Here is a 22,356-nt window from a genome sequence, read left to right as displayed (position 1 = left end):
TGTTAAAGAGATTGTCTTTTTTCCATTGTATATCCTTGCCTCCTTTGTCAAAGATAAGGTGTCCATAGGTTCGTGGATTTATCTCTGGGCTTTCTATTCTGTTCCATTGATCTATATTTCTGTCTTTGTGCCAGTACCATACTGTCTTGATGACTGTGGCTTTGTAGTAGAGTCTGAAGTCAGGCAGGTTGATTCCTCCAGTTCCATTCTTCTTTCTCAAGATTACTTTGGCTATTCGAGGTTTTTTGTATTTCCATACAAATTGTGAAATTATTTGTTCTAGTTCTGTGAAAAATACCGTTGGTAGCTTGATAGGGATTGCATTGAATCTATAGATTGCTTTGGGTAGAATAGCCATTTTGACAATATTGATTCTTCCAATCCATGAACACGGTATGTTTCTCCATCTGTTTGTGTCCTCTTTGATTTCTTTCATCAATGTTTTATAGTTTTCTGTGTATAGGTCTTTTGTTTCTTTAGGTAGATATACTCCTAAGTATTTTATTCTTTTTGTTGCAATGGTGAATGGTATTGTTTCCTTAATTTCCCTTTCTGTTTTTTCATTGTTAGTATATAGGAATGCAAGGGATTTCTGTGTGTTAATTTTATATCCTGCAACTTTACTATATTCATTGATTAGCTCTAGTTTTTTTCTGGAAGAGTCTTTAGGGTTTTCTATGTAGAGGATCATGTCATCTGCAAACAGCGAGAGTTTCACTTCTTCTTTTCCTATCTGGATTCCTTTTACGTCTTTTTCTGCTCTGATTGCTGTGGCCAAAACTTCCAACACTATGTTGAATAGTAGTGGTGAGAGTGGGCATCCTTGTCTTGTTCCTGATTTCAGAGGAAATGCTTTCAATTTTTCACCATTGAGGGTGATGCTTGCTGTGTGCACTGTTTATAATAGCCAGGACATGGAAACAACCTAGATGCCCATCAGCAGATGAATGGATAAGGAAGCTGTGGTACATATACACCATGGAATATTACTCAGCCGTTAAAAAGAATTCATTTGAATCAGTTCTAATGAGATGGATGAAACTGGAGCCCATTATACAGAGTGAGGTGAGCCAGAAAGATAAAGAACATTACAGTATACTAACACATATATACGGAATTTAGAAAGATGGTAACGATGGCCCTATATGCAGGGCAGAAGAAGAGACACAGAAGTACAGAACAGACTTTTGAACTCTGTGGGAGAAGGTGAGGGTGGGATGTTTCGAAAGAACAGCATGTATATTATCTGTGGTGAAACAGACCACCAGCCCAGGTGGGAGGCATGAGTCAAGTGCTCGGGCCTGTTGGGCTGGGAAGATCCAGAGGAATCGGGTGGAGAGGGAGGTGGGATGGGAGACCGGGATGGGGAATTCGTGTAACTCTATGGCTGATTCACATCAATGTATGACAAAACCCACTGAAAAATAAAAAAATAAAAATAAAAAATAAAAAAAAATTAAAAAAAAGAAGGGTAACTCAAGGAGCTCCGTCAAATATGGTTGAGAAAAAGAAGAAACTAGTATCAGGGCAGAGTTAAAACAGATTTAGAATATTAAAACAAATTAGAGTACTTAGATAGTCTAGTGTGACAAGAGGTGTGCAGAGCTCCTAACAGTACTTTTTCTAAGAGTGTCCAGTTTACTTGACTATCTGGAGGAAAACAATTTTACACTACAATAAAAACTGATCTTATACAGGATATGCAACATTCATATGAATCATTTAAATGATCATGACAATGATAATGCCCATAATAATGCTTTTTTGAATCCTTACTATGGCTCAGTAAGGAAATGGCAACCCACTCCAGTATACTTGCATGGAAAATTCCATGGACAGAGGAGCCTGGCAGGCTACAGTCTATGGGGTCACACAGAGTTGGACACAACTGAGTGACTAACATAGCAATCTCTTATACTGCTGATGATGAAACTTGGTACAACTACTTTGGAAAACTGGTAAAAATCTTAATAAATCTGAACATGTGCATGACCAAACATTTAACAGATGTTAAGTGTTGATGTTTACCTAAAGATATATGTTTATAGTAGCTTCTCCATAACAGCCAAAAATTAGAAACAACTCACATGTCCATCACACTTAGAAGAGTTATGTAAGTTTCAGGGACACAGTAGTAAGTGGCCAAGCCAACATTCAATCCCAAGTTTGCCTAATAACTAAGTTCACACTCTCAGCCACTACACCATACTTGAAAAAAGTTAAATTCTTATGGCAGTAGCTTCAGGCTACAATCACAGATTAAGGTAGTAGACACCCTCTCTTCTTTGCTTGGAGGAGAGCACCTGTTAAAAAGTACAGAAAGTTCTGAGAGGAGGCTACTGCAACAGTCCAGACAAGATGATATGGAGAAGAAAGGCACCAGAAAAGAGATTTCTTTTATAGAAAGAAGAGAACCCAGTAACAAATCAAACATGCGAGTGAGGTGGCTTGGGCAAGAGGACAAATGGTGACAGCAGAAGTCAGCACTGATCGAGGACTAAATCAGGCATATTAAACTGAAGACGGGTGTCCAGGATGTACTTGGATAAAGAAATATGAAGCCCAGGAGAGAAATCAGACTGATAAAAAATGAAACAAAAACTTCCAAGTCACCAGCATATGTGTATATCAGACTTCCTGAATAGAGAATAACATCTCTAACACTCTTCTGACAATATTAACTCACAGGAAGGTCTCTGTGGCCATCTGAAATTAATTTTGCAACTGCTAACACAGAAAGAAGGCTAGTTAGAATGAAGGTGCCTGCTCTCTCCTATTGAATATCTGAAAACAGTTGTACAAAAGAAAAACATACTGCTCTTTAAGGTAAGTGGACAGTGGTTTCAGGCTGCTTCTTGTTATTTGGTAAAATCTTAAAATCTATTAAAGGAAAGATGTAAGAGGCAGAAAGATGCAGCTTCGTTTTCTCACCAGTCATAGTATTTAAGTGGTTAATCTCTACGTTAAAAGGCAGCTTTTCCCTGTATTTTATTTCAATATCAAAATAATGCAAAAGGAAAACCAGGATACAATTTGAGGTCACAGACACAATGTAAGAGGAGGATAATCACGAAGAAGTACATCCTCCAAACTTTTTATACTCAAAGGGTATGACTGCTTTGGGGGGAAGAGTTCTCAAAGTTCTAACAGTGCACTAACTAAAAGAAAAAAAAATAGGGGTACAACGTAAGGACACAAATGCACAAAACTATCATTATTTGCAAAAGGTCTGCATTACAAGAAAATCTAAGGAAATCAACAAAAAAAACATGAGCTATGACGAGAGAATTTTTGCTTGGTCAATTATAAAATCCGCAAAGTAAACACCTTTTCTATATGCCATTAGTAACTAATTTTTAGAAAAGACACAATGAAACAACATCCCATTTCCAACAGTATATATTAAATATCTACACTCCCCAAAAGTGTAGATCCGTGAGGGGTATAAAAGAGTAAATGAAAGAATAGACCACGCTCTTAAATAGAAGATCAACTACTAAAACTACCTCAATTTATCCATAACTAACATGTAAATTTAATACAGTTTTAGTAAGTACCACAATAGGAGAGTCTCCAACATTTGATAAAATGATTTTAAAGTTCATTTGGTGGGAGAGGGAGAGATGAGAATATCCTAGACATTAAGAATAATAATGATGATATGGGATTTGTAGTAGATGAAAAATATAGAGCAACAGTAAATAAAACTATACATTAGAACACAAATCGCCCAATAGCTCAGTAGAATGATTCAGCAATGTCCAAAATCACATCAATATAAAATAACCAATATTGCGATAGAAAATAGTTTGAAAATTAAAGATCTTTATAAATTTTTTAGTCAACCCAATAGAGAGCAGAGAAATGTAAATCAAAATAATAACGTACCACTTTTAAACACCAAGCTGACCTTTTAGTTTTAACAATAATGCCTACTGTTAGCTTTTATCCACTGTTTGTAGAACTGAAACAGATACAGCCCTTCTGAGAGCAATTTTGCAATATGTATCAGAAGTCTTAACGTTCTAAGCAAGCCCATTTAACCAAAGGAAATAATGAAAGATACGTTCAAAGATTGATCTACAAACATGTTTTTCTGGATTTTACAATACCAAAAAATCTGAAACAAACTAAATGTATAACAGTGCGTGTGTGCTAAGTCACTTCAGTCATGTCTGACTCACTGCAACCCAACGGACTGTACTGTAGCCCACCAGCCTCCTCTGTCCATGGGAGAATTCAGGAGTGGGTTACCATGCCCTCCAGGGGATCTTCCCAACCCAGGGCTTGAACCCGTGTCTCTTATGTCTCCTGCACTGGCAGGTGGGTTCTTTACCACTAATACCACCTAGGAAGCCTGTATAACAGTAGGGAAATAGAGTAAATACATGATGATAAAAGACCTTCATTTAATAAAATGAAAGACCATTTAATAAAATGAAGAAATGTTTAAAATTACGTGGAAAATATTTTCATGTATAATATTTATGTAATGAGATACAACTAATATATATGGGTGTTCATTGGAAGGACTGATGCTGAAGCTGAAACTCCACTACTTTGACTATCTCATGCAAAGAGTTGACTCATTGGAAAAGACCCTGATGCTGGGAGGGATTGGGGGCAGGAGGAGAAGGGGATGACAGAGGATGAGATGGTTGGATGGCATCACCGACTCGATGGACATGGGTTTGAGTAAGCTCCGGGAGCTGGTGATGAACAGGGAGGCCTGGCATGCTGCGATTCATGGGGTCACAAAGAGTCAGACACGACTGAGTGACTGAACTGAACTGAATATATATCACATATTTTAAAAACCAAGAATCTGTGACTATATACACAATATATATAATAGAATGGTTGAAAATATCTGTTTTAGATCTCATATGCCAATTTCTACATCTCTCTCAGAGGCCAGCTTGAGTTCTGTCTGTTTCACAGAGCTTCCTCAAGTCTATATCACTTTCTGCCTCCTCTGGAAGGACAGAATCAGTGCATTAGGATGCTTTCCTTTTTTAATACCTATCACAACCCTCTGCCCCTAATTAAAAGTCTTTCTAATCTATCCAATAATTGGGCTAATATATATCTCAAAGGTTAGGAAAACAGGGTATAAACCCAGCTCTTGAGATACTTGCAGCTATCTGGCCCTATCTGGATACCTATGCTATTTTAGTTTTTAAACCTGCCTTAACTTCTTATGCTATCAGTATATTTGTCTCTGGAAACCTGAGCCCTGTTTTTCATCCTTTTAACATCCAGAAATCAGATCATCTGGCTTATAAGGATTGCTTGTAAACTAAGAGTAAATAGGCAAAGAGAAAAGTGTGTAGGCAACTCTCTTGAGAATAAAACTGCCAAAACATGACAGTCCTTGGTAGCTTTCAGGCTTTTATCTGACACTCATGGGTGAGAGAGACCTCACAGAAGTCCAGCATTCTCAAGGGGCTGTTCTAGCACGCCACTGAAGGAAAGGTTTTTTCCTTTACCATTCCTTTCTAATACCTGACTGTGTTCTAGAGAAATGAAGATCCTGGGTCATTTAAATAATATAATTAATCTCCATAATGTCCTACAGTAAAATTCTAAGATACAAATGTAACTAAACTTATTTCCCACCATATGGATTAATTCATAAATTTATTGTTGCCTCAGCTATTAACCTTCTCTTTCTCATTTATAATATTACATTACTATTACCATTTATGGAATTCCAGGTACCATGTTAGGTACTTCACATATATTATTTATAATCCTATCACAACTGTGTATAGAATGAATGGAGTCACCATTTTCTGAATAAGAAATAAGAGGCAAAGAGAAGTTAAACAATAACTTCCCCAAAATTCCCAAGCCAGGATGAACTGGAGCAGGCATTCAAGTCTGGGTCTGTCTCCCGCCAAACCCCACCCTCTTTCCACTCTGCAGGGACCATCATGAGCATCTACTAGACATCAAGTCTCTAAGAATTTTACATTTCATTTATCTAGAAAAGACTAAGGGGATATTTCTCTGTCATTACAATTCAGCTCTCCTGAGGAGACTAAATATGTCTCTATCACCAGAGTTAAAAATCCACCAAAGAAACAGTGTGAAGGATTCACAGCAATAATACTCCATCTCTGACAAAGCATAATGTGTGCTTTCTTAATTTAATGGATATATCATACTGATACAGCTTTTGGCTAGTTTTACACATATCCACAGCACATGTGAAGAGCGTAAGAACGCTGCACTTGACAAGCTATTAGATCCTGAGGTCAGAGGCCAGGTCTCACTTATCACTATAATCCCAAGCCCTGTATGTGGCAGATGTCCAACACCGCTTTGTTGATGAAAGCTAGAAGCAATGATTATCACCTTCTGAAAGTAATATATTAAGATAATTGAAACACTTTGAGCATCAAAAAAGAAAAATATCCCATGTTTCAAACAAACTGGTTTTGGTCTGTAGGTAAAACTTCCTACCTCTCGATCCTTGAGTTTCATGGCAAGCACCAACTGATGCCTGTGGTTAGTGAGAGCCTCCCGGTAATTTCCTTTGGAGAAGAATGCAGAGCCCAGGTTCCCATGAGCTCGGCATTCTCCTGTCTGGTCACCTGAATTGGGTTTAAAAAAAAGAGAATATTTCTCTAAGTTACAGCATTATTTATAATATATAAAGGCCATCTTAATTTGATAGCCACAGGTTTACTACTTAAAATTCCATTTGCCTTTTTTTCTTCCTCTAAAAGACTCCATGTGGGAAGTTATGGTCCTAGAAGTTAAACCTCTGGACAACCGTTATTGATGTTATAACATATAACAGGGACATAAGTTTCCTGGAAATGAGAGGTCATTGCTTTGGTTCTGAACAACCATCATCTTGTTGGTTGGTTCAGTCACTTGACTCCAAACCTATGTTGCTTCTTTACAAGTATGTCAATGGTAGACTCACCACATCTCTTACTGCAATCTAAGTCCTTAAATAATCAATGTGATGATTATCATAAACCATCTTTTTTTGTTTCTTTTAAATGAGGAAACAACAGCACAGAGATGTTGGGCAACTTGCCAAAAGTCACACAGTCAGTAAGTAGCAGAGTCAAGATTCTAAACTCAGCAGTCTGGCTCCTCAGTCCACACTCTAAACCACTGCTCTGCACTGTCTACTCCAACAAAATGATGGTGCATTCTCGTAGGCAAAAATGTAAATTTAAGTGAAAGATCCCACAAATACCATCACTTGAGATATTAAATCAGTGAGCCCATATCTCTGAAAAGGCAATGAGTATGTTCATCCATATCTTTTGGCCTTTTGGAACCTTGATACCTTGTTAAATGAAAAGCCCTAAAGACATGAGTACTCTAAAACACAGAATGTTCCAGAGGAAGAATCACTTTTCACTGCACATGTTTTCACTGCACATTTCAATCCCATTCACGTCAGGTTAATCCGTTTTCTTCATTTCCTTTCTGCACTAAAATAAAGGAGAAAAACATAACTCTACCTAAGGTCTTGGCTACATCCAAGTCCTGCTGCATGTATCCCGTGCTCTTCTCTGTGTTTCCAAGAGACCAGTAAGCACTGCTCAGTGCAGAGAAAACGGAACCTCTCAGTTTGAGGCTGCAGGTGCCAATCTTCAGAGCGGCTTCTAAGACAACCACAGAGGCCCCGTGATGGCCAGCTGTCAGGAGTTCCTGCCCAACCACAGAGACAACCACAAAGGGGCTCTTGTCCAGTTTCATTTTCTGAAGCTGCTGATAAGTGGGCTCGAGGGAGTCTGAAGAAAAACAAAAGAAAAGAGAGAATGTAGGAGAATACACAAAACAATCCTTTCTAACATGCTCTAGAAACAATGGTCTCTCAAACTTTCTATGGTCCATTTCAGGTACAAACTCTTCCAGTTTTTCATCCAGCACCATCCTCACTGTCCACTCATTCACATGACTGGACAACACCAAGGTCAGTCCAGCAATTTCCTTACTTCAATCTCACAGGCGTACACCACACTCTTCCTCTCTTCTGGTCTTTGATGAGGACCCCTCACTTTCCCTGAATAGTTCTCCCTTCTCTGACCTGCTGCCCTCTCAAAGTATCACAGGTACATCACTCAAGTCCCACTGCTACCATATCCAAGCAGACCTCAGAGATGCTGTGGGTCTGTCTGCAGACCACTGCAATAGAGCAAATGTCACAATAAAACAAACCGCATGCAATGTTTGGCTTCCACACATATCAAAGTTATATCTACACTATACTGTAGTCTATTAGGTGTGCAATGGCATTGTGTCTAAAAAAATCCCATTAATTAAAAATACTTTATTGCTAAAAAATGCTAACCATCATCTTGAGCCTTCAGTGATACAACAGCAACATCAAAAGTAACAGATCACAGACCACCAGAACAAATACAATAATAATGAAAAAGTTTGAAATATTGCTAGAATTGTCAAAGTGTGACACAGAGACATGAAGTGAGCAAATGCTGTTGGAAAAATGGCACCAATACACTCACTCGATGCAGGGTTGACGCAGACCTTCCATTTATTTTTTAAAAAAAAAGAAAGAAAGAAACAATATCTGTGAAGCACAATAAAAGGAAATACAGTAATATGAGGTATGCCTGTACTATCCCCAGGTCCTCCAGCCCACATTAATCTTTGTATCTAAACTTCTGATATATTTTTATAGTTAGTATTGCAGTTTGGCCCTTAACTTTTTTAGAGATGTTTCACGTGTGTTAACTTTTAAAATATTTTCCCAGCTTAATGTGAAGACCACTGTAGGACTGTTTAATACTTTATTATAAACCATTTCTATATAGGTGAAAGATCCTAACACATCTGGCACTCAATGAAAGAAATGTTTGTTAAACCTGAATCTGAATGGCTGATTAATAAACTCTATCCACCTTTTCCCCTAGAAGATATAAAAGCAGCTCTCTCAACAAATAGCCATCATCCTCACTGGCAACCCAGTGTACCCTGCTGTTCCTGAGACTAGCATGACCACATTAAAAAGTACTATCAATTTCTGTTGTGGTGACAAATGAAACCAAAAAGAAATCATCTGAGTTTGCTAAGGTAAGATGAAAGACAAAATTAATGTTTAAAAAAAAAAAAATTAATGTTTAGCTTGTTTTATTTTCATGTGGTGAAAAGGACATAGATTAGGGGTCAGGAAGCCACAAGGAGATTCTTTCCATCTGAAGCTAGGTTTCAAAGTGGATGACCTTTAAGCTCCTTCTTCCTCTTCTCCATTTTCCAAAGACAATCGCAGAGCTAATGACTATAACCCTACAGTGAGGCAGCACTTACAACACATTTGTTGTTAGCTTCCTGAAAAACTGTTTCACATTAGTTGTACCACTGTGCCTATGTTAAAAAAAAAAAAAAAAACTATTAAAAGGTTGGTCTCTTTCAATTGTGAAATCTCTCAGCCAACAGTACTGCATTAAAATGTAATTTTTACAATTTATGACTTCAAATCTCCACTCACTAAGGTGCTCTCGTCTGAATCAACATTACCACAGAAACCTCAAAACCTACTGGAGCCTAGAGCATTTTTTTCCCTTCAATCAGATCACTAAACAGAGAACAAAGAAGATTTTTTACACCTGTCAAGATGCAAGCAGTGCACAACACCAGTAAACACTTGCTAACCAATAGGGTTAAATACAGGCAAAGAACACAGGAATTGCTGGAACAGGAAAAGAACAATGCCATACTCAAACAACTGGGAGCAGAATTTTGGTGGTACCCACTGGACTTAGCAGCCAGTGATGAGCATATTAACACACCACTGGACAATCAGCAGGAGCAAAAATAACAATTTTAGAGCTGAAGAGAACTTGAAACCACCCTTTATTTTAGAAAAGAAGAATCTGAGTATTCAAGTGATTCATGCAAGGGCAGACAGCTTGGGACAGAGCCACGACAAGCACCCACTGCAGGATTCTAAGTTCAGGCTCTCTGATACCATACCACACAACATTCTTAGTCGTTCACACAAGACATCAATTAGAGCTGATTTTAAGTGGAGAAGAAAGGTACTGAGATGCTACTGGAAAGGGGATGTGGGTTCAATCCCTGGCCAGGGAGCTAAGATTCCAAATGCCTTTCAGCCAAAAGACCAAAACATAAAACAAAAGCAATGATATAACAAATTAAATAAAGATTTTTTAAAAAACTGTATAGGCTGGATTAGGTGATCTCTAAGGTTTCATCCCAACTCTACTATTCTACAATTCTAATTCCTATCCTACAATAAATTTAGGCTGTCAGCCAAAGGACTAAGTGTGTCATTTTCTCAGGCTAGATGGAAGAGGGATTTGGCAGCCCTGTAAAAATATTTTTCTTTATAGAAATTATGCATAATACATAAAATATCCAATGTCAAAACAACTTCATAAGAATGTAAAAGTACTTTGCAACAATCACTGAACACTAGTTATGTGCTTTCAAAATGTAAAGGCTTTAAGAATTTAAGATAAACAAAGTCATATTTCCTCACACTTGAAAAACTTGAAGGAATGTAGTATTAAATAGAAGCTAGTAACAGACAAATAATCATACTCAGTTAAAAGACATACTATATTTATTTCATCAGTACTACATATTTATTCACCTATTAACTATATGTGAATTTGAGATTTATTATCCATGACCTAGCACTTCCTTAGTGGCTCAGTGGTATAAAATCTGCCTGCCAATGCAGGAGATGTGGGTTCGATCCCTGGGGAGGGAAGATCCCCTGGAGAAGGAAATAGTAATCTACTCCAATATTCTTGCCTGGGAAATCCCATGGACAGAGGAGCCTGGCAGGCTATAGTCCACAGGGTCACAAAGAGTCAGACACGATTGAAACGACTAAACAACAGCAACAATCCAGAACTCAACAGTGCCTTACAATGGCTGGTTATTTCTGTATCCGTGCTGTGCTGAGTTGGTCATTCTGTCCGACTGTTTGTGACCCCATGAACTGTGGTCCACCAGGCTCCTCTGTCCATGGGGATTCTCCAGGCAAGAATAACAGAGTGGGTTGCCATGACCGCCTCCAGAGGATCTTCCCAACCCAGGGATCGAACCCAGGTCTCCTGCACTGCAGGCAGATTCTTTACCATTTGAGCCACCAGGGAAGCCCATTTCTATGTCTAAAAGTAAAAGTGAAGTGTTAGTCGCTCAGCCGTGTCCGACTCTGTGATCACACGGACTATAGTCCACCAGGCTCCTCTGTTCACGGGATTCTCCAGGCAAGAACACTGGAGGGGGTTGCCATGCCCTTCTCCAGGGGATCTTCCTGACGAAGGGATCGTACCCAGGTCTCTCACGTTTCAAGCGAATACTTTACTGTCTGAGCCATTTGGAGTCGATTTTCTTAATAATATGTAAAATAATGATACAACTTTCAATCCAGATCTCTCAGAACTGGTAGGATATGCTATGGGACCCCTGAGGAGAAAGGAAGGCAGGTCCAGGTAGGTTTGAGAATGCTTTCTGGAGGTAGTGATATCTGAACAGAAACTGGAGCTATGAGAAACCAGTGTTTTCCAGGAACTGCAGGTAGTTTTAGCTGGGAGTATCTTAGTGATGAGAATAAAAGAGGTAAGATCTTTTATACTAAAGCAGTTGGCCTTTATCCTGCAGGCAAAAGGGAAAATGTAGAATTATGAATAAGAGAATGACAGATTACATTTACATTGTAGAAAATTCATTCTGGAAGGAAAGCAAAAGCAGGGACTGGAAAGAAGCCTGGAAAGTCAGTTAGAGGAAAAGTTCTATATTTTGCAATGACAAAACAGATGGAAAACAAGAGATAAATTTAAGACACATTTAGAATTTAAAAATCCACAGAACTGAGGAATAAATGTATTAACAGGTACAATGCCTTATTCCAAAGTGATGATATTCTACTGACTGTCTCCTATGAATCATTCTTAAGGTAACCGAAATTGTGCAGACTTCAATCTGTCCCAGATACTAAGAAGACATTCTGGAGCCTTCCATTTTATCCTTATAACATTTCATTATCATACATGACTAAGAAGGCTTCAACTTTCCTAAAAACCTGGTGATATCACTACCAGTTACTATTGGATACAATATAACACTGAATTGCAAATTCAGAAGACCGGGAAAAACAATTTTGGAATGAATCTCCAGAACAGGGATCCAGAAAGAACAGCAACTGCTAACACATAAGAAGGCAAGCAAAGTGTAATGAGAGTAAAGTATTGCCCATAAACAAAGTTTAGAGGTAAGGTTCATAATATTAACTTAATTTTAATTTCTATCTTTTCTTAAGCAAATTCCTTATAGAGGAAACTAAGTTAAAGATCACCGGGCATGTCACAAAAAGGACAAATACTGTGTGATTCCACTTACGGGAGGTACCTTAGTAGTCACCAGGAGCTGGAGTGGGGTGAGGGAGGGATGAGGAGTTATTGTTTAAATAGGTACAAAGTGTCAACCCGGGAGGATGAAAATCTGGAGACAGATGAAGGGCTGGCTGCACAACCCTGTGAGTATACTTAACACCACATAACTGCACAACTAAAAATGGTCAATTTGATGTTATGTACCTTTTACCACAATTGGAAAAAAAAAAAAAAAAACGCTTTGGTTCATACTAAAAGGAAAACTTAACTCTGCTCAAAAAAATTAAAAAAAAGAAAAACTGACACATTTAACCCTCTAGGTCACTTCATATTTTTCTGGGTTCACTTATGAATTTATTTATATCCTACTTCATTCCAAAAGGATTCAAAGACCTTCCATAGAAATAAGGCAGAAGACATGGTAGTCAGAGTGAGTGGAAAGTAAAGTAAGGAAAATCCAGCTTAAAGATTGTTAAAGTCCTGGCACACTTCTTCAAGGTAGCCAGGACACTGGGTTCTACTGCTTCACAGAGGACAAAGCAAAAGAATCAAGGATCACTTTAGGTTAATTCCCAGACCTTTTATATAAAAATACCCTAACACTCAGGCAAAAGGCAGTTTTTCCAGGAACCAAGTGCTTAGCAAGAGGATCATGTGTGTTGTGCAGTGTTTGTTCCACATCCACAGCACAAAGACAAGAGCAAGCTTATCACCACTGCGACTCCTCTCCCCAAGAGAAGAGGCGCGTCACACTGCAGGGGGTGGGTGTCCTACAGAGGCCTGCCTTTACTGCCAGGGCTTGATTCTCAAAACAACAGTACAAGTCACTCACTATCATGCCCCTTTCACAGATACGAACTGAGAAGCGGAGAAAGGAAGAACCTTGCCCAGGCAATGGGATGGCAGATGGCAGTGCTGGGATCAGAGTCCCAGTCTTTTCAGGAAAAGTCAGTTCTGTTTAGTTTCCAACATTTCATAAACAGGCCATCTGTGAAAAGTGACTGCCTTCTAAAAGAAAATCTGACAAAAAGAGTTATCAAGGGTGGACAATCAGGTAAGTAAAAGGTGAACACAGATTTGACTATGAGAGAAAAGCTTACTATACACATTCAAGCCACTTTCCACCAGTACATCACAAAAATCAGCTTCCTGGGTCCTCGGGAGCTGAAAGAAACACCACGACAGGTGATAGCCCATAAGTGTAATAGTCTTTGGACTACCAAATTAACAAGAGGGGAGAAAATATACACAAGAGAACCCTCAGCAAGAAGCAGCCCTGCCATCTTTAGAGGAACAAATAAAGGTAAACTCAATCTCACTTTGTAATTGTATTATTAAATCTGTGGTTGGCAGCAGGACTGTGCGACACCATCCAAATCTGCATAAACATTTATAAGATATAATGAACTGAAATTGCTGCAAGATGATCTAAAAAAGAAAAATGGAAAATAGTAAAAGGACAATTTGAGAGTCATGAAAGAGTCCCACTTTATATTAATACTCATATTTGTATATTTTCATAAATGATTTAAGGGAAATATATTACATATAGTGATGTAAATATATTTACAAGAAAAGTAGATAATCTGATATCTGGTTGGTGAGCATGAATGAACCACAAAAATAAAGTAAAAAAGACAATGCAATTATCAAAATAGGGAACAACATTTTAAAAATTCAATGAAGTTTCGATGTGGATTAATAGAACGTAGTTAATTGGGAACAAGGGTATATTATCCCTATCTTTTAAAAAAAAAAAAAATGAAACTTCCCCCAAAGGCCAAATGACAAGAATGCTATGCTTTGGGGGAGTTTTGTTTGTTTACAGAAGCACCTGGACCAGGGAGTCTCCACGTTGCATTTCAGATTCATTTTGCATTTCAAAACAAAAACAAGGGACACACAGATCAGACCTACACAGAAAGCATCCTGGGCTGCACAGCTGCTCAACAATGCAGAAATGGAGAACACTGCAGGAGACTACAACAGACAGTGGGCAAAAAATGATGACAGATTCTGTGAATTGTAACCATATGACAAAAAGAGAGGTCATTAAGATGTGAAGCGATACACAGAACAACACTGTGTAAAGCAACAGTCTTTCTATAAAATGTTGATAAGAAAAGCCCACCTGGAATAGATACAGTGGTAAAGGCAATGCCAAAAATACATGAGATAAGTCATTTTAAGGATAAAGAAGAAAATACTGAAGTGCCCCAGGCACCTGTAAGATGTAGCTTTCTGCAGGGTCACCCTGAGGTCACTCTGTAAGATGGGAAAGGACACGGCACAGAAAACCCTAAGGGTGACAGCAGCCTGAGCTATTTCTTGCAGCTCAGAGAAGATTTTTTTACATTTATCTAAATAAATTGCTCCAAAGGCAAACTGGTAAGTATGATTCTGCTGATCTCAACACATTCACTCCAATGTTCTAAAGGCAGCAGCAGAAATACCTCAGAATAAAGGGATATCTTCATGAACTAAATAAAAAATGATCTATGTAAATTACTTGCAGAGGGATACAGGGTGAGAATGAGAAAATACTAGAAAAGTAGAAAAGAGAGAGAGATTGATTTTCGTTGTTGCTGTCCATCTCCCCTCCCTCTCTTCCCACTCCTGGCGCTCCAAAGTGCGTCTGCTCTTAGTCAGAGTTTATTAAAGCAGGTCCCCCAGTGGGAGAAGCCATTAGGTTCCTGCAGCAAAGACTCAGCTTTGTATGGGGTTATAAAATCGCATGAAGAGAGGTTTCCTTCCCACTTTTTTCCTAAAACATGAAATCTTCGCTTTCAGGAAAGTACTTTTTATAGCTATGAATTGCTCAGAAACCATATGAGTACCATTTAGTTCATCAAACTTTTACTTAGCACATAAATATTTTGAGCCAAGTATCAAACTAGCCAGTATATTAAAATTATCTAATGCTGCAACTATTTTCAAAACTAAATAAATTACCTAATGATACTGCCATCCACCATGTCAGAGACAAAAACAGAGCTCTGCTTGACATCATCTAGTTAGTATGGGACATCATTAGCATCAACCTGCCTTAGTGTCTCCATTATTCCGCAAAGGTGACAACTGGTATACACTTTCAGCCCAATCCTTCCAAGAATTCTTTCCACAAAAGTCAAAGTTCCTCAAACAGAAGCCTTAGAACACCTGATCTGAGCCTTAGAACACCTCCACCCTTCACAGTACTATTTTCAATCTATTGTTCCAGAATACCAATTGGTATAACACAGAAGTAATACAGGTAAAAATCACATATCTACTTATTTTTCTCTTTCCTTTTAATTCAACATAATCTTTTAATGTTCCTCTGAAAAATGTTAGACATAGCCTACAGTTAGATCCATATTTCCTCTTAAGAAATGTCTAATGTCTTCTCTCATTTGTTTATTTCTAGATGGCATATTGGTCCAGCTGAGCAGATCAATTTACTACTAGAGGTGTTTTGTTTTAGATGTACAGAATCTGACAACTACAAAAAAATAAGGATTCTTTACATAACCCTAAAACCCAGAGAAGTTGTATAGTTAGTTAACGAAAAATTAAAAAATACAATCTAGGTCCATAAAGTTCCAGACAAGTGGCCTTACCACCATCCCATTGTGCCTCATTAATGTCAGCTATTGACAGTGATTTCCAATTTTCCTCTGTCTAAAATATCCAATCTTACCTAATATGTTAACCTATCAATTCTCAACGCCTGAGTCAAAATCTTCAAAGAATAGAAATGTTCTGACTTAAATTAGTGTTGGGACAAATAGTTTTATCATATTTACCTCTCATGGGAGATTTCATGGCTGCTTCTACCATCCCCACCAGAAGCTGGAGGCTCTTGGGGTCCTGAGCCAACCCAGATGCAAAGGCTGCCAGGGCGTCGGCATGACGTCCGAGGTACTGGAGGGCAACACCCTGTCGGAAGTATGCCTGGAAATAAACAGAAGACAATGCGTGCATCACTTACACCATAAGTAATGCCATGTACTAGTTATACCTCAGCTCCACCAGGCTGAGGAGGATTCTCAACTACAACAACAGGCCAGCAGAACTAACACTGAGGTGATCTCAGTTCAAAAACCTAGTAAAGAGTTTGTAATCAAATTTGACTTCTCTGAACATCATAAAGTGTAAGCACACTTCTTGCAGGGAAATTATATTTAAAACTTTCATTCTTTCAACTTCTAGAACATATTAATTTTATCACATTCTTTGGTACTTATTCACATAGTATATAATATTTTACCATTTTTTAATGATTTTAAAAACCTTTTACCCCAATTTAATAGCATAAATTCCTCAAGGACAGGGGTTTGGAGATTTCTTTACATCTCACCAAAGTATCTAGTACAGTGCAAGCAAATGAGAGACACTCCAAGTTCACGTATTTTGTTTTCTCCTCATTAGTTAAAGGAATATATCAGCATGTGGTTAGTGTTGAGATAACGGTCATAATGAGCAACACAACAGGGCGACATTTAATGTGGCATTTCAGACACAGTATTTCAAAACCATTATTTAGGGGGAGGAGCCAAGATGGCGGAGGAGTAGGACGGGGAGACCACTTTCTCTCCTAGAAATTCATCAAAAGAATAACTGTACGCAGAGCAAACTTCACAAAACAACTTCTGATCGCTAGCAGAGGTCACCAGGCGCCCAGAAAAGCAGCCCATTGTCTTCGAAAGGAGGTAGGACAAAATATAAAAGATAAAAAGTGAGACAAAAGAGCTAAGGACGGAGATCCGTCCTGGGAAGGGTCTTAATAGAGGACGTTCCCAGACACCGGGGAACCCTCGACCTGGTGGGCCTGGGGGAAGTGTTGGAATCTCAGAGGGCAACCTGACTGGGAGAGAAACAATAATAAAACCCACAGATTACGAGCCTAAAAGCAACTCCCAGCAGGAGAGTACCCCAGACACCCGCATCCGCCACCAGCAAGTGGGAGCGGAACGGAGAGGAGCGAGCGGCATTATTTGGGGCAGGGTCCGGGCCTGAGAGCCCTGTGGACAATCGGAGGGAGCTTTTGTGAGTTCCCAGCTTGAACTGTGGGAGAGCAAGAGAGAGAAAATTAACCGGCCAGAACACGCTGCCTGCGGTTCGCAGAGCAAAGGGACCGAGATTCTGGATGGTCGACATCCGCCGGGAGGGTCGCGGCGAGACAAAGGGCACAGGCACCCGACCGGCGCAGGCGGGCACTGGGGCTAGGGACGCGGCGGGCAGAAGGCGCACGCACCGGACTGGCGCCGGCGGAATCTAAGACTGGGACCGCGGAAGGGAGTGGGCGCGCGCACGCGGGGAGAGTGCGCCCGTCAAGCGTCAAGCCCCTGGCTGCCTGGACCGCTCTGACGGAGAGGGCACAGGGAGCAGGCGCAAATCTCAGTTCCGACCCTTGGCGGAACACCCGAGGGCTGGAACTGCGCGCACCGCCGCTCCATATAACAGCTGGGAGCCTGAGCAGCTCCGGAGCCCGAGCAACTCTGGCCCCTCCCTGCAGCGCGACGGAACTAGCTACCTGAATAAGAGTCCACCTCCGCCCGCTTGGGTCAGGGCGGAAATGAGGCCCTGAAGAGCCTGGCAAACAGAAGCCAAACCGCTTCAGAAGGGACTGGTGCAACAGATTAAAATCCCTGTAGGAAACACTGACCACACCACAAGGGTCCTGTAGATATCAAGAAGTGTAAGCTAGAACGAGGAGCTATCTGAAACTGAGCCGAACCCACACTGACCGCAACAGCTCCAGAGAACTTCCTACATATATTTTTACTTTTTTTTTTCTTTCTTTCTTTCTTTCTTTTTTTTTTTTTTTTTTTAAGCAGGGAAAAAAAAAAAAAAGAATTTTTTTTTTGTTTTATTTTTTCTTTTTAATTTTTTCTCTTTTATTTTCCTTTAAAATTCCCTATTACTCCCCCATTACTCCTTAACATTCATTTTCATAAATTCTTACGATTTTTGTAGTTAGGGAAAATTTTTTTTTCCTCTTTTTTTTCTCTTCTTCTTTTTTTTTTCCCTTCTCCTCCTCTATTTTTTATTTATCTTCTTCTCTTATTTCTTTTAAAGTCCTCTAGTACTCCTCTACTACTCCTTAATTATTCATTTTCAATACACTATAACCTTACAAAGAGGAGAGGAAAAAGGGAAAAAAAAGAAGAGAAGCCTTATTTTTAAACCGAACCTCATATATATTTCTAAAATTTTTTGGGGGGTGTTTTTGTTTTTGTTTTTAATATAGTATTTTTATGAGTCTAACCTATACTCTAGATTTTTAATTTTTGTTCTTCAGTATATGATATAAACTGTAAACATTTAAGAATCCAATATTCAGTTCCCATTTTTATTCAGGAGTGTGGTGATTATTCTCTTCCAATCTTGACTCTCTGTTTTCTACCTCAGAACACCTCTATTTCCTCCTTTCCCCTTCTCTTCCCAATTCAATTCTGTGAATCTTTGCTGGTGTCTGGGCTATGGAGAACACTCTAGGAACAGACGACTGCATAGATCTGTCTCTCTCCTCTTGACTCCCCCTTTTTCTCCTCCTGCTCATCTCTATTTCCCTCTTCCCTGTCCTCTTCTTCATGTAACTCTGTGAACCTCTCTGGGAGCCCCTAACAGGGGAGAATCTTTTCGCCATTAACCTAGAAGTTTTATTATCAGTGCTGTACAGCTGGAGAGGTCCTGAGACTACAGGAAGAATAAAACTGAAATCCAGAGGCAGGAGATTTAAGCCCAAAACCTGAGAACACCAGAAAACTCCTGACTACATGGAACTTTAAGTAATAAGAGACCGTCCAAAAGCCTTCATACCTACACTGAAACCAACCACCACCCAGGAGCCAACAAGTTTTAGAGCAAGACATATCACACAAATTCCCCAGCAACACAGGAACATAGCCCTGAAAGTCAACATACAGACTGCCCAAAGTCACACCTAACACATAGACCCATCTCAAAACTCATTACTGGGCACACCATTGCTTTTCAAAGAGAAGAAATCAAGTTCCATGCTCCAGATCACTGAAACAAGCTTCCCTAACCAGGAAACCTTGACAAGTCAACCGTCCAACCCCACCCACTGGGTAAAAACTCCACAATAAAAAGAAATCACAGACCTCCAGAATACAGAAAACCCACTCCAGACACAGCAATCTAAACAAGATGAAAAGGCAGAGAAATACCCAACAGGTAAAGGAACATGACAAGTGCCCACCAAGTCAAACAAAAGACGAGGAGATAGGGAATCTATCTGAAAAAGAATTTAGAATAATGATAATAAAAATGATCCAAAATCTTGAAAACAAAATGGAGTTACAGATAAATAGCCTGGAGACAAAGATTGAAAAGATGCAAGAAATGTTTAATAAAGACCTAGAAGAAATAAAAGAGAGTCAATTAAAAATGAATAATGCAATGAATGAGATCGAAAACACTTTGGAGGGAACCAAGAGTAGAATAACGGAGACAGAAGATAGGATAAGTGAGGTAGAAGATAGAATGGCGGAAATAAATGAAGCAGAGAGGAAAAAAGAAAAAAGGATCAAAAGAAATGAGGACAACCTCAGGGACCTCTGGGACAATGTGAAACGCCCCAACATTCGAATCATAGGAGTCCCAGAAGAAGAAGACAAAAAGAAAGGCCACGAGAAAATACTCGAGGAGATAACAGCTGAAAACTTCCCTAAAATGGGGAAGGAAATAGCCACCCAAGTCCAAGAAACCCAGAGAGTCCCAAACAGGATAAACCCAAGGCGAAACACTCCAAGACACATAGTAATCAAATTAACAAAGATCAAACACAAAGAACAAATACTAAAAGCAGCAAGGGAGAAACAACAAATAACACACAAAGGGATTCCCATAAGGATAACAGCTGATCTATCAATAGAAACCCTCCAGGCCAGAAGGGAATGGCAGGACTTAATGAAAGTAATGAAAGAGAATAATCTACAACCTATATTACTGTATAGAAATGAATGAAAATGAAAACACAACAACCCAAAACCTATGGGAAGCAGTGCTAAGGGGAAGGTTCATAGCATTACAGGCTTACATCAAGAAACAAGAAAAAAGCCAAATAAATAACCTAACTCTACACCTAAAGCAGTTAGAGAAGGAAGAAATGAAGAACCCCAGGGTCAGCAGAAGGAAAGAAATCTTAAAAATTAGGGCAGAAATAAATGCAAAAGAAACTAAAGAGACCATAGCAAAAATCAACAAAGCTAAAAGCTGGTTTTTTGAAAAAATAAACAAAATTGACAAACCATTAGCAAGACTCATTAAGAAACAAAGAGAGAAGAACCAAATTAACAAAATAAGAAATGAAAAGGGTGAGATCACAACAGACAACACTGAAATACAAAGGATCATAAGAGACTACTACCAGCAGCTCTATGCCAATAAAATGGACAACTTGGATGAAATGGACAAATTCTTAGAAAAGTATAACTTTCCAAAACTGAACCAGGAAGAAATAGAAGATCTTAACAGAACCATCACAAGCAAGGAAATCGAAACTGTAATCAAAAATCTTCCAGGAAACAAAAGCCCAGGACCAGATGGCTTCACAGCTGAATTCTACCAAAAATTTAGAGAAGAGCTAACACCTATCTTACTCAAACTCTTCCAGAAAATTGCAGAAGAAGGTAAGCTTCCAAACTCATTCTATGAGGCCACCATCACCCTAATTCCAAAACCAGACAAAGATGCCACAAAAAAAGAAAACTACAGGCCAATATCACTGATGAACATAGATGCAAAAATCCTTAACAAAATTCTAGCAAACAGAATCCAACAACATATTAAAAAAATCATACACCATGACCAAGTGGGCTTTATCCCAGGAATGCAAGGATTCTTTAATATCTGCAAGTCAATCAATGTAATACACCACATTAACAAATTGAAAGATAAAAACCATATGATTATCTCAATAGATGCAGAGAAAGCCTTTGACAAAATTCAACACCCATTTATGATTAAAACTCTCCAGAAAGCAGGAATAGAGGGAACATACCTCAACATAATAAAAGCTATATATGACAAACCCACAGCAAGCATCACCCTCAATGGTGAAAAATTGAAAGCATTTCCCCTGAAATCAGGAACAAGACAGGGGTGCCCACTCTCACCACTACTATTCAACATAGTCTTGGAAGTTTTGGCCACAGCAATCAGAGCAGAAAAAGAAGTAAAAGGAATCCAGATAGGAAAAGAAGAAGTGAAACTCTCGCTGTTTGCAGATGACATGATTCTCTACATAGCAAACCCTAAAGACTCTACCAGAAAATTACTAGAGCTAATCAACGAATATAGTAAAGTTGCAGGATATAAAATTAATACACAGAAATCCCTTGCATTTCTATACACTAACAATGAGAAAACAGAAAGAGAAATTAAGGAAACAATACCATTCACCATTGCAACAAAAAGAATAAAATACTTAGGAGTATATCTACCTAAAGAAACAAAAGACCTGTACATAGAAAACTATAAAACACTGATGAAAGAAATCAAAGAGGACACAAACAGATGGAGAAACATACTGTGTTCATGGATTGGAAGAATCAATATTGTCAAAATGGCTATTCTACCCAAAGCAATCTATAGATTCAATGCAATCCCTATCAAGCTACCAACGGTATTTTTCACAGAACTAGAACAAATAATTTCACAATTTGTATGGAAATACAGAAAACCACGAATAGCCAAAGTAATCTTGAGAAAGAAGAATGGAACTGGAGGAATCAACCTGCCTGACTTCAGACTCTACTACAAAGCCACAGTCATCAAGACAGTATGGTACTGGCACAAAGACAGAAATATAGATCAATGGAACAGAATAGAAAGCCCAGAGATAAATCCACGAACCTATGGACACCTTATCTTTGACAAAGGAGGCAAGGATATACAATGGAAAAAAGACAACCTCTTTAACAAGTGGTGCTGGGAAAACTGGTCAACCACTTGTAAAAGAATGAAACGAGAACACTTTCTAACACCA

General features: G+C 38.9%; 1 protein-coding gene across 4 annotated transcripts in view; it reads right to left on the bottom strand.

Annotated features, from left to right (window-relative positions):
* TTC28 (tetratricopeptide repeat domain 28) overlaps window positions 1–22,356 on the bottom strand; it is a 599,164-nt gene that overhangs the window by 272,996 nt on the left and 303,812 nt on the right. For all 4 annotated transcript variants that reach the window (XM_065904566.1, XM_065904567.1, XM_065904568.1 and 1 more), the window contains 3 exons: window positions 16,145–16,292; window positions 7,491–7,763; window positions 6,469–6,599 (listed from right to left, as the gene is read on the bottom strand). In XM_065904566.1, coding sequence (XP_065760638.1) covers window positions 6,469–6,599; window positions 7,491–7,763; window positions 16,145–16,292 — 552 coding nt within the window. The remainder of the gene's footprint in view (window positions 1–6,468; window positions 6,600–7,490; window positions 7,764–16,144; window positions 16,293–22,356) is intronic.

The sequence above is a fragment of the Muntiacus reevesi genome, chromosome 13 (genome assembly GCF_963930625.1).
Source record: "Muntiacus reevesi chromosome 13, mMunRee1.1, whole genome shotgun sequence".
NCBI classification, from domain to species: Eukaryota; Metazoa; Chordata; class Mammalia; order Artiodactyla; family Cervidae; genus Muntiacus; species Muntiacus reevesi.
The sequence above is the reverse complement of the archived record's forward strand: the minus strand, read 5'-3'. Positions and strand labels throughout refer to the sequence as shown.